This window comes from Vidua chalybeata, chromosome Z (assembly GCF_026979565.1).
Source record: "Vidua chalybeata isolate OUT-0048 chromosome Z, bVidCha1 merged haplotype, whole genome shotgun sequence".
Lineage (NCBI taxonomy): Eukaryota > Metazoa > Chordata > Aves > Passeriformes > Viduidae > Vidua > Vidua chalybeata.
The window spans coordinates 27,539,613-27,556,133 of NC_071570.1; the positions used below are offsets into that span (position 1 = coordinate 27,539,613).

The following is a 16,521-nucleotide window of genomic DNA, read 5'->3' on the forward strand; positions in this document are numbered from 1 at the left end:
GAGAAGCTGGGAAGGTATAAGAAAAGCGCCACAGGAGACAAGCATCTACAGTATGATACAGAAAGAGAAAATACAGTGGTAGGAGACACTGAGATTTCTCTGGCTGAAGCAGCTCTTTTATCACTTTGCTTAGCTTCTGCTCTTCTTCCCACTCTCAAGTTGGTAAAGGGAACATATGCAAGCAGGACAGAAAGCCAGTGCTGCTGGGCTTCACTCCAAAGCTGCTTGGAAAGCACTCCTCACTCCCAAACAGCATGTGTTTGCTTCATCACATCTTCCCTCATGACTGCAGCTTACTATTCACTGCTCCCACACACTGGCTTTCATGATAGATTAGCCATCCTCGTAAAGGTAGCATTTGTGGCTGCACCCACACCTGTCATAACTCTTTAGAAAGGAGGGGGAAATTGCTACTGTTCCAAACAAATAACTAGGTGTTCTTCCAGCAGGAGTAACTTTTGTTACATGATTACATCCTGATGTTTTAGCTAGTGCCAGTGACTCTTACCTTTACTGTCTGTGAGACGGGAAACAGGTAGACAAGTTCAGTCAGGGGGAAGAATTAAGTTTAGTTCTGATCCTCCTGAGAGGCACGAGGAACACTGTCTGCATTCATATATTCTTACCTCAGTGTGGGTCTGGAGTGGTGTACAGGGCAGCAACAGCCACAGCAAGAGTGGTGTAAAACATGAACATTCAGGGCACAAGATCACTGGCAGTATTAGGCTGGCTTTTGGCAAAATGACTGCAGTCTGGCTGTGCACCACTTACCTGTTCCCTTCTGCAAATCAGTTATTGCCCAGGAAATCCTTCTTCTTCTCCCAAAGAGGTGAGCTCTTTACAGAATTCCAAATATCTTGCTACAACTCTGGAACTAGTGAGAAAATCTAAGTGTGGAGCTTCAGAAAGTAGTCAGGGTTCTGATAAGAAGGGCAAGGTGCTCACCAGCTTGTGAGCATTCACTGTTGTCCTTGTTAGGTGACTCTAGGGGTTTGACTTGGTTATGCACTGCCTCCTGTAAGTTGGCTCAGAAAAGAGTGCTACTGTAACTTCTGACAGTAGAACCAGCAAAGCTGCTCCACTCCCAGAAAAATACTAATGCTACAACTCCAGGCTATTAAAACAAGCTTCTTTTAGCTCAGCATTCTGTATTCTGGAAACAAAGAGATTTTGATTCAGTCATCCGCACAGTGAAACTGAAATTATTATCTTGTGGAATCAGGGCTTCCTTGATAATGAGAGGTGAAATGAAAGTCTGCACGTATAGTTCTGCATGCTACTATGATTTCTGACTTTTTTTAAAATTTTTTTCATGCATTTTTCTTTTAAATTGACGTAAAAGATTTTGGGAAATGCAGCTCATGATCTTCAAGTATTACAATGAAATGCCTGTTTAACACACTTCTGTTCCCTCTCCTAAAGTTAAAATCTTACCAAAATTTTGCAAGTAAATGTCTTTGTATTTGCTGTAAAGCCTAGAAAAATGATCTTGCTATTTCAAATTGTTCCAGGAGCTACTATTGAATAACTCTTCAGTTAAAGTTTTGCCTAACACTGTTTACCTAAGACTAGGTGTCTTCTCTCTAAAACTTTTGCAAGACTTTACAATTGGTATCTGCACATGATCTAATCTGAAGTTGTAACTTCTACTTGTACTACCACAGAGTTCTATTTCTCAGTTCTTTATGTGAGTTTCTAGCAGTTGTCCAGTCTTCCATGCCAGTAATTCTGCCCAACTTCTGCAGTCTTAGCTATGTGCTCATTATGGTGGCCTGGGGTCCCAGGGGTCTGTCCGGCCCCCCGGGCAGCTGCTGCTGTAGGTGTCTCAGATAGCACTGTGCTGATGAGGTGCAGCGTGTCTGGGTCCCTCGGGCTAGCTCCCAGCCACAGGCAACTTAGTGAGCAACTCTGGAGTGATTTCAGCTCTAGTGAATTCAGCTCTTAGTGATTTTGCTCTTTTCTCATAAGTGCCTCTGGCAGACACAGGGATAGAGAGAGGAGAAGTCTGTATGGAGTTCCACAGCTGTGTCTTTATTGGCAGCTCCTGCGAAGGTTTCCAGTGACAGCTCTTCTGCCGAATTGGGCAGAGATGAGGGTTTATATAGGATTCTGGAGTGTTGGAAATTGTCCAATGGCTGGGGTTGAGGAGAATACGACCTATAGCCTTACAGAGAGATAACAAGGGTCCGAGGGTGGAAGAGGGGCTGCTTTGGTCCACTCATCATGACTATGCATTTCTTATCTTAGGCGAGTGACTGCCAGGGAGGCCTTGCAGGGCTTCTGCCTGTTACAGCTCATGTGGCACATGGACATTCATCATCCCGGCTTTCTTCTAACCATCATGCTAGCATTTGATGCTGGAAAGATTGCTCCACTTTATGAGAGGAAACACACTTCATAAGAGTTAAGGTTAAAGAGTTAAAAAGGTCTTTGTCACAGCTTGGTTTTATTATTTGAAGGTCCATTCTCTAGAAAACCGTGATCTATTTCATTGGAACAGACTACTGATCAAGACAGACCACTTGATGGTCTACTCAGCACTTGAACATTTTAGACTGAAAAAACCTGATGGATTTTCTTGTCAGCTGATCTGAGCACTCCTCACCATCACCTGAGTTTGGCATAAACATTGCAAATCCCACAAGTCATAGAAAATTGAGAGAACCAGGATTTGAAAGAATAATATGAAGTCAGTTCCTTACACAAGACTTCATAAACACAATTATCCAAGTATAGCTCTCACAGAAGCAGCTTGAACTCCTCTTTCTGAGGAAAAAAAGTAAATTCAGATTATGATAGCTTTGTTTGCTAAGAAAGCCTCTGGTTCAGATATTGAAAAGCACTGAATTAAACCAGTTCCAGAAGGCTTGAGAATCTTCAGTTAAGAAAGAAATTTTTATCTAAAGCAATTCACCCATTCTCTACTAAGAGTTATTTTTCAATAAACTCACTATCACTTCATAAATCAGAATGAAGGATTTATGAGCTCTTTCTTGTAACAGAATTAGAAACAGTTAACTGCAAGTACATTATTCTAAAAAAAGAAAAATAAATTTAAATTCTACCATTTGGAAAGCACAGTGTCAAGAGGGTTTTTTAAAGGGTGGGCATCCTTGGCTAATCATGTCTTTTTCTAACTCAAACTCTGCAACCTATTTATAGTTGATTCAAAACCAAGAAAGCATCATTCCCTATACCTTTTGTTTTCAACATTTTTTACTTGTGGAAAATGAGGAAAATTACAATGTCAACCCTCAGCATCAAATGATGATCAGTTATTTGCCCATGTGGTTCATGTATAGTACAAACTACTCAGTTAGCTGGACAGATAAATTAATTTTCATTCTCAATTAGCTTTCAGTCAGTTTGTATATCCCAAAGTTAACACCTATAGTACAATGGTAGCAGTTATAGTAGAATTTGGTAGCATCTACATGTTATCGAAGTTCTACCTTTTAATCATAGAATCAGAGAATACTCTCATTTGGAAGGGACCTCAAGTATCATCGAAGTCCAACTTTTGGCCCTATGCAGGACACTGCAAGAGTCACACCATCTGCCTGAGAGCATTGTCCAAATGCTTCTTGAATTCTGTCAGGCTGTGACCACTTCCCTCGGGGGCCCAGTGCCTAACCACTCCCTGTGTGAAGAACCTTTTCCTCATATCCAACCTAAACAGCCCCTGACTCGGCTTCATGCTGTCACCTTGAGTCCTGTCACTGGTCACAATAAAGAAGAAATCAGTGTCTGCCCCTCCTCTTCCCCTCATGAGGAAGTTGCAGACTCTAATGAGGTCTCCCCTCAGTCTTCTCTTCTCCAGGCTGAACAGAGTGACCTCAGCCTCTGCTCATACAGCTTTCCCTCCAGACCATTAACAATTTTCATAGCCCTCCTTTGGACACTCTCCAATAGCTTCATATCTCTCTTACACTGTAGCACCCAGAACTGCCCCCAGCACTCGAGGTGAGGCTGCGCCAGAGCAAAGCAGGACAATCCCCTCCCTTGCCCAGCTGGCCATGCTGTGCCTGATGCCCCCCAGGACACGGCTGGCCCTCCTGGCTGCCAGGGCACTGCTGACCATGTTCAACTTGCCATCAACCAGGACCTCCAGCTCTCTTTTCACAGTGCTGCTCTCCAGCCTCTCATTCCCCGATCTGTCTGCACATCCAGGGTTGCCCCATCCCAATGCAGAATCTGTTACTTGCCCTTGTTAAACTTTACATGGCTGCTGATTGTCCATCTCTAATTTTTTTCGATCTCTCTGCAGGGTCTCTCTGTCCTTAAAGGAGTCAACAGCTCCTTCCAGTTTAATATTGCCAGCAAACTTAGTATTCCTTCAAATCCTGTGTCCAGGTGAATAAGTATGTCAAAGAGGATAGAGCCCTGCAGAACACCACTAGCTGTCTAGATGCCAGCTTGATGTTTTTGTAAAATACATACTATTCTTTCCAAAGAAAACATCCCATTGCAGTTTCATAATTGCCTTGAAAGGCATATGAGAGATTATTCCTCTGTAACTGTACACAAATTATTACCAGAGTAATGTCACAATGTCAAATGTGTGATTTGAAGCACCAGCAACCATACAGGAAAATACATTCTTTTCATCCAAACTTGCATTCATTCATGCATGCATTCATTCATGTTTAGCTCAAAGAGAGGCAAATACACAGCTGTCAGTGCACACAGCACTTGGACTATCAACATATATTGAGCCATGATATATATAGCCATGGGTGAATATTGGAAAACTACATGACTTCATGTGCTGTTGCCATAACTGAGTCATGATTGTGAATAATACTGTAATGTAGTTTTGTTGATTGTGCAACAACTGCCTTGTAAATTTTTAAGAGTATTTTACACTTCATAGCAACCAAAAAGTTGAAAGTGTTTTGCTTAGAAGCTATGCTTTAATGATTTGTCCCATTTCCATACCATTTTATGTCTTAACAGTATACTTCACAGTACTTAACAAAAACTCAGAAATGTCTGCATAAATCAGAGCAGACCCTGAAGCAAGTATTGCTTTCTCTACTGATCCATGCAAAATCAATTCTCATTTACACATAGTACTCTTCCTGGCCTGTTGATAGAATGAACCCGATAGTAATGCAAAGATGAGTGCAAAGATGAGTGATGATACATGTAGAGCTATTAAAAACCATAGAAGTGCTAACACTAGTGCGCCTCACAGTCTACATTATTATGTGGGGAAAAAAATACACATTTGAATAGCAAAAAAGAACAGGTTTACTGCCATAACCATTTCATTTTGTCTGACCTGCCTTAAACCTCTTTTTTACTTTTTGGATTTAAATGAAACTTCAAATAATTTCTCTAGAAAACATGTAAGGGAATTCAGGGTTTGCTGGTTTTGAAAGTGCTGCATCAATGTAGACTGTTTTGGTAGCACTGAATTTCACATAGCTCTGAACCAAAGGTGCTCCTTTGCATTTATTTGCATCTTTTGGACCAGGTTTTTCAAACTGCACTGTCAGCATTTCTGAAGAAGTATTTAAAAAGTCTTTTGAACAGTTGGAAATGCTTAATACTTCCAAGAGGCCTTTTTAATGCTTTCTCCCACAGAAGTGGGATTTTGTGACCGTGGTTCAAAGCCGAACCTTCCCTACTGCCCTTGTAGAACCTTTCAACAAGTCACCTGCAGCCACAAGCTGGGTAAACAATTTACCACGCCAACAGTAGGCGGGAACGAGAGAGTAAATTCGTGTTTTACCAAGTAAGGCTTTCTGACTACCTTCGCACGTCCATTTCACTCCCCAAACCAGACTGGCTGTCCCAACTCGGCCTGAGGGGTGCGGGAGTGGAGGGTCGGGGAGGCCGCACGGGCTCGGGCTCGGCCGCGGCCGAGACACCCGCGCACACACCGGGCCAGGCCGCCCCTGCCCGCCCCCCGGCCCGGTTGCCCTCCGGAAAGCCCCGGGCCTCCTTCCCCTCCGGCTCCCAGCCAGCACTAACTACCGAAGGCGCGGGATACACCCCGCATTCCCCCAGAGAAGCAGCTGCGAACACGAGGCTGACCCCTAACCGCAGGCCCTCCCTCCAACAGCTTACGCCCAACCCTCAGCCAACCCAGGAAACGGCTCTTCCCGCACTCGCCTCGCCTTGCCCAGCCCCGCCCACGTCCGGCTGAGGCATGAGCTGTGCTCCCGCCTGACCCGGGAGCAGCCGCTCCGCCTTCATCCCTTTCTCCCTCCTAGGACCATCCCACCCGTAACTTCACTTCCGGGGCTGCCATTTTGGGCGGTCCGTGGCTGGTCGGTGCGGCGGGGCGGGCTCGGCCCGGGCCGCGGTGCTGTGACAGGGGCTGTGACAGCCGCGGGGGGACACCTGCGCCGGGCACTGTCGGGGCGCCGCCGCACGGGCAGAGCCGCCGGCCGGGGACCGCAGCGCCCGCCTGGCCCCGCCATGTCGGACTTCGACAGCAACCCCTTCGCCGACCCGGACCTCAGCAACCCCTTCAAGGTGAGGGGGCCGTGAGGCTTCCTTGGTGTCGGTCTGCGCCGAGCCTCTGGGTTTCCGCGAGAGGAAGGAAAGAAGGAAGAAGGGAAGGGCCCCGTGGCAGTTGCGGGCCGGGGTGTGCGCCCTGAGTGGGCTACGGAGGCTCGAAGTCGGGGTGGGGGCAGGGCGTAGGGGATAGGCAGCGTTTCACAACTTCAGAGCTCCGTGTTTCCTTCTGTAGCTAAAATAATACAAGTCGTATTTCAGATGCGTTATTTCGATGGTAAAAAAGAGAAAAGTTTGGGTTTTTTTTATTTTGACTCTATCTCTGCACTAGGGGTAATGCTACTACTGTCTTTTTTTTTTTTTTTTTTTTTTTTTCTTTCGTCTGGTTGAGCCAAATGGTTAAACTTGATGAATTAGAGCATTTACCCTCTTCTTCTCTAGCCTCCTCCCACCACCTTTAAGCTTACCTGTTCCCTTCCCTTATGTCTGAAGTAATCAGGGTACCACTGGCTGGGCTTGAATTCTATGCTGCATCTCAAACTGCTTTGCTGTAACGTACTATAAAGCTTTTAGGTTTTGTACTGTTGACTTGTCATACAGCTGTGAATTCTTTCTTCACCCACTGGCTTCAGTTGTCAAAACGAACTGACCTCTCTGTTTTTTCCTTTGTTATTTGAATCCAGTTCAACTTCTGAAGCTACCTACTTTGATAATATTATTGAACTTTTTGCAAGGACTTTAAAGCACACAGATAGTATCTGTCAGCGAGTTGAGAATGTTAGCTGGAACAATTAAGGCTTTTAAAGATTGAGCTGTCACATTGCAAGCCAAACATACTGCTGTCCACATAGATGCTGGAAGCATAATGTTCCTAACATTTCTACATTGGAGTTGGTCTGAATCATTAGTTTAGTTTTTATGGTCATAAAACATAGGCAATAGCATTCATTAGGCTAGAATTCCTTAGGCTAAGATCTGTTTTTACATGTTGTATGCAGAGCTATGATCTTCCAGGTGAACACAAGTCCTGGTGTTGAGTCTGCTGCCAGCAGTAGTTTGGGCTGGTACCAACGTCAGTGAGCACCAAACACTGAAAAGGTGTCTTTCTAGACTACGTCTTCAGCAACAGAAGTGCATGATGCTTTTCCTCCTACTTCCATCCTTCTTGTAATAGTTAATCAAATAACATCTAGCAAAATCCAGGGCAGTAGGGGGTATTAGATGCAAAATAGATGTCTGTGCAGTGCTCATCAGGCCGTGTAACTGGTCCTCTGTAGTGCTGTGAGACCTAAACTAGTCACACACCTGAATTATACTTCCACTTTGAAGAGACTGCCTAAAGTGCAAAAGCTTATTCCAGTTTCTCTGTAGGGAAAGACTTCTTCTAACTGTTGGCAGAATCCATGCTCTGCTTCTCATCTGCAGTGCATAGTCATAAAATGACTCTATAATAGCTTCCTTGTAACTTGATACTCTCTGTTTGGATTTCTTTATTTGCAGAAGATGGTTCAGGAAAGCTGTGTACTTTTCCTTTTTCAGAGGCTTTTTTCCTTCCTCAGTCTTTGCTAACTTCCATCACATTCTTCTGCCCAGAAGAGTTATCTTGCATGCCTTTTTTCACCTGTGCATTTAACTTGAAGGGGCAAAAGGCCTCATATATAAGCTAAAGCTTGATGGCTACCTTGTTGGCAGAACAGCTTTGAAATTAGTGGGTACTACTGCATGTATGTATTTAAGTTTATGTGTTTTAAAATACTTTATGCATAGAACCAGTATTTCCAGATGGACCCTTACAGCCTAAGACATATTATCTGAACACTGTATCCTAATGTACTCATATTCTTGTCTTTGCTTGATAATTTTATGTATGATGTGATTAGTTGTTTTCCTTGCTTTTGAAGCTGCTTCCTGTGCTAATGTAAAATCACAAAGTAGTGTGGCAGAGAAGGAGTGGGAAGGCATCAGGTGGAAGAGTTGTTGCCAAGGTCTAAAGATAGATCATTATTTTTCTTAAACATTTTGGTTTTATTAGCATCTGTGATCTACATGGGAGGTTTCCTGTGACAGTTCTTATGCCTTTTAATAAAAAGATTAGAGCAGAGCTTCTTGCTTGATGTTGAATCAAATAAAAGTGTTCTCTGGAAAGATAAAGGTAAAGCATAAACACCTAGTGCTCAGTATTTTGGGTAGTTAATTCTTTCGGAAGTCTAAAGTAAATTATTTGCTGGAAAAACTGAAATCAGCTTACCTGGCTTGATCATGAAGTGCTGTGGATTTTGAGACAAGTGGCTACCTAACATTTGCATTTTTTAATTCTTTGTTGCTTTAAAAAAAAGAAACAAACTGGAACTGAATCCAGAGTCAGATTGCTTATGAAGTCATAGTTTTCCTCTCTAAATAAATGGGATGGGAATAGCATTCTGAATGCTATACCAACAAATCCAAATGATGGGATTTTTTTTGAAAGACAGAGGGTACTGAAACAAACACATAAGTGACATGCTAACATTTACAAGCTTTTGATAGCATTAAAGTTGTGCAGAAGAAAATGCATCCATGTACCATACAAATAAAGATTTGAGAATCCTTTTATAATATGATGTATCAGCAGTATGAAGAAGTACACAGTTGGTATAACCTCAGGTATCATGATCGGAAGTGGGTAAGTAATGAAATCTATTAATTTTGTTTACTAAGAAGCACTAGTCATAGCTTGTGAGTGTGAATTCACACTTTGTAAAGTTCTCACTTACAAATGCTGCAGTCCTACAGTGCCTAAACAGGGTGAGCAGAGCAGATGTGGTGATGGTAACTGCATTCAGTACTAGGCATATCTGTAGAGAAGAGACAGATCTGAGCCCAAGTTAGAAAGCCAGGCCAGGGTCAGGATCACATCCAGTGAAAGTAAACAGGATCAGCCAACAGTCCTGATCACCGGGTAAGGTGTTAGTAAGGAGTGGGGGTCTGACTGCTTAAGAGGAGTTTGGGAATCCTCGAGGTCCTGACAATCTGTCTTAAATAGGGTAAAGCAGCATGAAATAAATTTTGTATGACAACACAAAGGCACATTTCTAATGTAGCTGTCTCCTTGTGTTTTTTTTGTTTTGTTTTTTTTTTTTTTTTTTTTTTTTTTTTTGTTTTTGTTTTTTGTTTTTTTTTTTATTGTCATAGGATAGGTGATAGTTGTAGTCTTCTGTTGTCTTGGGAGGTGATACAGTTACAAAGGTTCTGAAATAGCAGTCTCAAAATTCGGTGTAAGTATCATTTAGTCTGAAACAATCAGCAGTTCCTCTGCAATAAAAATTGTTGGTTCTGTGTTCTTGGTTTGATTTTTTTTCTTTTATAAGTGAACAATCAGAGAAGTCTTTTTAAGTAGAGCTATGAATTTCATAGGCCCTTGGATCTAGGCTGACAGACAGCAAAAGGTTTGAAAACGGACTGTTAACTATCCAAACACATGAAACAGTTGTTTTTTTTGGTGGCTGTAGAATGAGAACTATAAAGACTGAGTTGTGTGATAAATTCTGTTGGGTCAGCTCATCTGGTGTGTTTAGCTCTGAGCAGATGCGTGTATTTGACACCATAGATATGGTGATAGGCCCGAAAACTAAGATACATTTCTGTTCAAATATGAATGGTGACCTTCAGGGAAATGCTAAATCACTGTGTGATAGGAAGATTTTTCTTATTTCTTCATCAGATTTAGTGTGGGAGGGCACAATCAGAGCAGACCTCAAATGTATGTATTGTTAAGTATTTGAGTAGTTTTTTTGAGTGGGGTTAAGGACCCAGACTGTGAGTTGATACCTTTGAGTTGTTACTCCAAAAAGACACAGATCTTACATAGCTCTGTCATGACTGACATTCTTGTTTCGATTGCTGACGTACTCTGCCATCCCCAGAAATGGCACTGATTACTTGAGTCACTAGAGCTAACTACAGAAGTAATTCTACTTATAAGTTGGATATTACACTTAATCTTGACTCATATGAGCACGCATTAATCTCCTGTCTGATTTGGTGGGAAATACAACCCAGATGTTTGATACTGAGAGCAGTTGTGCAAATGACTGTTACCTTCTGTGGCAGCAGAATCTATACAGTTTATACTGTGAAGCTGAAGTGATAGAAACTTAGAGAAATTCTGATTTTTTTTGAAGAATTGGGACCCTTATTACATAAAATGTTTGTGCAGCTTTAGAATTAAGCAGTTTTGTCACATGCCTATATGCATAACTGAGTTTTAATTCCTGTATCTGACTATAAAATATACTGATTTAAGTTGTCTGTCTTAAAGTTAGTATAGTTCATAAAATATAGGTATTGTTTCTGACTTCTACTACCTGCTTTGGATTCATGTCTTCAAAAATTATGAATACCCCTAAATCTTGCATAATTTAATGCTGAACATCGTGGTAGTGGATTGTCCTTTAGCTGTTCTACATGGAAGTTGGCTTCCAAGAGTACACTTCAGCAGTGCTGTAAGTGCACTGTAATCTGTTAAAGATGTGAAGCATTTTAAGACTTATTCAGTACCTTATAGCTGCATTTTTCCCTCTAGCTTTTCACTGAAGTGTTAGCACATATTGCCTAGTGTTATTATTGCACTGTATACTGAGATTCAACATTACAAAGAGGAACATACACATATCAGAGCTGGGAAAGGAGAATGATTTGAGAACAGCTGTGAGATGGGGGTGATACTTTGTTAAGCATCCAGTACTCCATTGGAAGATGGGGCTGCTGCAAACTTTAGGACAAATTTGGCCTTGTCAGCCTCTGAAGATCTGGGTTTTAGAGGTAGGGATCTTGCCTTGCTCAGTTGCTCAGAACCGTTCACAGCTCTGCTTTCATGTGATGAATGTAACATAACAGGTAGCATTTGATATGTTAAACTTGGAATTATGAAAGAACTGTTATGTGGCTACTTGGGTATTTTTATTATTACAAGTCCAGAATTTTTTACCAAATGTTTATTCAACATGTGTGAATGGCAATTTCAGAGGCTTAATCTGGCAGTCTTATGGGATGAAGAAACACTCCAGAACCTCTTTATGAAAAGTGTGATGGATAATTTTCTCTTTGGTCAAGAAATCAAAGAAGTCAGACCAACAGTTTTAGGCATTTTGTGTTGCATTTTTGCAACAGAAATTAACACTTAATTTTCTGACACAGTGGTATTGTCTTAAGGAGTACTTCACAGAGAGCAAGTACAGCTCTTACTGTTACTATAACCTCTTCCCACCCCCAGAGTCAAAATCCACAAAACTTCAGGATGAATTCTTACTTAAATCTTACTTTCCAACTGTTTTATTGGTTCTGTGTAGCTTCAGTGATTTTTATTTGAAATTGTTTTCAATTGCTGATGTGTTGTAAAAGCATTATAATCTCTATCCAAATCAGTGCTTAGTGTTAATAAATTCCATTTCCTGACTTCTGCAATAAAATACTGCTTTTATTTCCCTGCTAGTCCTTGGGACTAAACTGCAAAAATGAATGCTTTTGTCTTTTGGTAGAAGAGTAGGTATCCCTCAAAGTGAAAAGTTTTTTCAGCAATATGAATGACAGTTTGGACGGGCTGATTCCTAGTTCACTACATTCCCTTCACTTAAAATCAGAACTAACAATATAAGCTTAGCTGATGGTGTTTTTCAGATTATTACTATATGATGTATTTTATAGAAATTGTTTACTGTGGTGGAACAATTCTGGACCCATATCCAGTGAAGAGTAATTCCAACCATTGTTACAGATATATTTACTTCTTCAGTCTTTAATTTGGTAGTGTCTTCTGTGTTAGTGAAATTGGTAGCTGATGACTAGTTTTGGTCTCCTAGACAACAGAGGTCTAGTCCCTTCAATTCTGTGTTTTAAAAAGCTGTAAAAGATCAAATAGAATGGATTATTCTGCTCTGTTTTAAACATTTTTGTTTGTAGTTAATTGTTTGCATGCCCTCTGGGTATTCAATTAATTTTATCTATCTCTGAGTGATGTGAGCATAATTTGTTACCTTGGCACAGAAGATGCTTTTAATAGTTCTGTAGGTGCTCTTGCCAGTATGAAATATAAATGTGTTGCTTTTTCTGTGCTTGTTTTGTCAATTTGTGATACTGTTTGTTGGGGTGTTTTTTATGACTTTTCCATTCTTAGCATAAAAAATAGGTTGCTGCTTGTACCTGTCTTATTTGGATTAAAAAAAAAAGTGTGTTAATATTTCCTTTTGAGATTGATGGTACAGGAGAGAGACTGCAAGAAGCAGGTAAAAGGAAAGATTTAGGTGGAAAATGGCTACATTAAGTTGTGCTACTTTCTTAGAACTTCAGTTTCCTAAACTAATTCAGATCTTGAAATGTCTTCTGAAATGACTGTGTGACTTAAATGCATCAATGGCTACAATAGCTGGATATGAAAAACAGTCTGTTTTTAATTCTGTTCTGTGATTGTATGACTAATAGTTAAATAAAAAGATCAGAAGCTCCAGGTTTGAACTGGCAGGAGTTTGGGTGAGATAAGGCTGGGTGGAATATGAGATACAGAAAATAAATTATCACGGCATAGATTCACTTATTCCTTGGAATATTAGTTTTTACTGTTTTTAACCAGTAGATTATGCATGCTATGCAAAATAGAAATTTGATAGTATTCATTTAAAGGCCACTTCTTATCCTACACAACATTTAGTGGTTGTATTCATTATTCAAACCCTGAACAATTTCTAAATCCAATGGATTTTTTTTTATTCTGCAACAGTGAATATGAGTGCTTCACAAATTTCATCTTTGTGTTTAGATGAGTTGGCATTTGCTCCATTTTTAAAATGAGATGCAATGAGTGTATGGTAAATGGTTCAAAACAATTCTTTGTGTTTTGTGGGATGTAATGTCTAATCTCTTCAGAAATATTTTAAGTAGTGTTTTGAAATATGAAGTGTAGCTCCTGTTGGTATCAGTCATTTGATGCACTGTAGGTGTTCAGAACAATTAGAATAGCACCTATATTTGGGCACCCTGACTGTGAAGAGCTGAGGACAGTTCTAGCAGTGAATGAGTTGCAGGAGAGATATGAATTTCCAGGCTGGTACTTGCCTCCTTTAGCTGTGGAGTGGCATTCCTCTTTTCCTGTGATGGTTTACTTGAGTCTTTCTATGTCACAAACTTCTATTGAAGTCTAAACTGTGTAATTCAAGTTTTCTGAATGCAGAATTTCAATGCTATTTGCAGTGATGGAATTTAATTTTTGTATTTCAATACAACTGTAATTTTCTTCCTTTACTGGGTAAAGTAAGAAATAGAGCTATTATTGAATGTCCTCTGGGTCATTCAGATTTTTTTAGAGCTGCTGCTACTTCAGCAAACAACAGCAATATTTGGCAGAGGTGTAGCAATTGTTAATTCAGAATGGCAGTGGACTTTTGATAAAGGGCTTCTTGCTCTAATCACTTTGTGTATTTAAGTGTTGAACTTATTTTTCAGTGCTAAGACTGTTGCTCTAGTACACCTTGTTGTCTCAGGATATGTTCTGTTTCATTTGTTAGTGTTGGAATGTCACAGTAGATTACATGGAGATCTGAAGAGTTTTTGACCCTGGTCTTCTTGAAAACACTTGAAGAAAAAAAAGGCTTTCTTTCATCAGATATTTATTTTTGTTTGTATATCATATTTCTGAATAAAGGTCGCTCTTCTGAATTTGACTTGACCATTGTTTCATGCTTTTTGGAAATGGCTGCTGTTCAGTGGGTGTCTAATGAGTCTGATACTGTAGTTATTCAAATAATTGAATTTATGGTTTGCAGGCACAATTAGGTTCAGTTATTTGGTTAGTAGTGCACTCTTCAAACACAAGTTTGAAGTGTTGAAATATGCTTTTAAAGCAGCTAATTCAACCTAAAATCCTAAGTGCTATTCAAGTCATAGTAATCAGACCTGCCGTTTCACTGTGTGGCTGATGGTTAGCGATCACAAGTTGCACGTGTCTATTGCTGAGCCATCCCGTTCTGAAGAAGCTGTAATCTGATTTTAAGACTCCTCCCATGGGACACCTGATAAAACCCCACGGCCCTTGGTCTGTACCCTCTCAGCTCTCTGGGCTTTTCTCAGGCTCTTGGGCCTCTGCCCCCTACTGCCCCCGGCACAGGGCAGGGGCCGGGGGGCAGGGGGGAAGTATAAAATGGACTCCCCTGCTAAACAACAGAGACTTGTCTTGTCTGTTTTCCCTGCTGCTGCTGGCCTCCCTGGATCATGATCGGCACTGCTGCCACAAGCTACTACAGTCTGTACTTGAACATTTTTCTGTGGAAGAAGGAATTAATTATATGAGAGCATTTCTGAAAGGGGTATCACACTGAAAGCATAAACAAAGTGTTTTATGCTCTGCTAATTGACATTAACATGTAAAGACTGGAATAAGTGTACTAGGCCTGACTGGGATGGAGTTAATTTTTTTCATAGCAGTTCCTCTTGTGCTGTTTCAGATTTGTGACCAAAACAGTGCTGGGAAGGCACTGATGTGCTTGCACGTTGCTGTGCAGTGCTTGCACAGGATCAAGACCACCTTTGTTTCACACTCTTGCTTCCCTTCAGGGAATAGACTTGGGCAAGAGGCTGGGAGGAGGCACAGGCAGGACCGCTGACCCCAGGTGACCAGAGGGATCTTGCATGCTGCATTACATCGTGCTTGGCAGCAACGCTGGCCGTGGTGGTAGTAGGTGGAGGAGCTGTTCCAAGCAGCCATTGCTCAGAAGCTGAATGGACATGTGTCTGTTGGTGGGAGGTGGTGAGCAATTGCCTTTATGTGACTTGTGGGGTTTTGTTGTGGTTTTTTTTGCCTCTACCTTCTCTTCTCCCCTCCCACCTTTAAACTGTCTGTTTTCTTAACAACCACAAGTTTTATTTGCTTTTTCCTTTTTGTTTCTCTCCAGTATCCCACTGCAGAGAGCAGTGAGTGAGCAACTAGTTTCAGGGCTTTGCTGCTGGCTACAGTAGACATACCATAATAAGATAAAAAGTTTTCAGCTGTATACAAGCTTTTCAGCTTTCTACTGTTCTGTTTATTGAATTTTGAAATTGTCTTATTTGTATTAAATTTGTTTTAACTTCATCTTTTTTGATCTTGTACTGATGAGGCTGGTAAACCAATGTGTACTTCAAATGTTATATTTAATTATTCTCATATTTTTAATCTACTTTTCTATTCAACATTTCAAGTAATTTCTGGTTGAATTTGGCCAAGAAATATACTCACCACGCAGTGTTTTCCCTCTTTTTTGTTGTTCATCTGCCCAGTGTTTTGTGTTGGCCGTTTTAGCAAATAACATAGTAACAATTGATTAGTTTACCATTTTGTGGAAGACCTGAAGATATTTTAGTTGTAACAATGTATTTGATTCTAGCTTGGTAACTGTGGCAGGCTTGTGAGGGAGCCTCACCAGCATGGCTATTTTAAAACAACTAATTAAAGATGAGTCAACTTTAAGAAAGCTGATATTGAATTGCATTTAATATTATTTTGTATGCATCTTTAGAAAGGGTGATTCTTGTTCAGTGACTGTTGGAATACTGTTCTGGAGCTAAATGTATGCTTTAATGAAAAGTGGTTTGTGACGAGAGGGTGTTTTAAGTATGCTTATGTACATAAGAAATAGACAACATGTAATTTTTTTTTATTTTTGAGGCAATGATTTTTCTTAAGTTTTTTTGTAGCAAACTTTTAAAATTGCCTTATATGAGCAATTTTGTGAGTATAGCTACTGGAATAAACAGACTTGTTCTCATTTGCTCTGTTCCTTAGAATTTTAGAACTGATTGGTGTTCTGCCCTGGTTTTTGTGTGTGTGTTTTTTTTTTTTTTTTTTTTTTTTCCTCCTAGCTGTAAATAAGTTGACTGCAGCCATTAAGAAAGTCTTCTTCCTGCATCTGCAGATAAATTTCCTTCCTTAGCAAGACTGAGCTAAGGCCATAATAGATGATTATTCTAAGAAAGCAAGACTGCATTTAAATTTGATTTTTATTTTATTTGGCTTATAATTGCTGTATTTATTTAAGTGTAGATTAAGTC

At 40.5% G+C, this 16,521-nt stretch overlaps 1 protein-coding gene across 2 annotated transcripts in view; it reads left to right on the plus strand.

The window, feature by feature from the left end:
- The first annotated feature begins 5,000 nt into the window (after positions 1–5,000).
- The window catches only part of SCAMP1 (secretory carrier membrane protein 1), a 43,278-nt gene continuing 31,757 nt past the window's right edge, over positions 5,001–16,521 (plus strand). The window contains exon 1 of one of the 2 annotated variants that reach the window (XM_053931954.1): positions 5,001–6,486. In XM_053931954.1, the coding sequence (XP_053787929.1) occupies positions 6,430–6,486 (57 nt within the window). In that variant the 5' untranslated portion in view covers positions 5,001–6,429. The remainder of the gene's footprint in view (positions 6,487–16,521) is intronic. The other variant, XM_053931955.1, reaches the window with a different exon arrangement.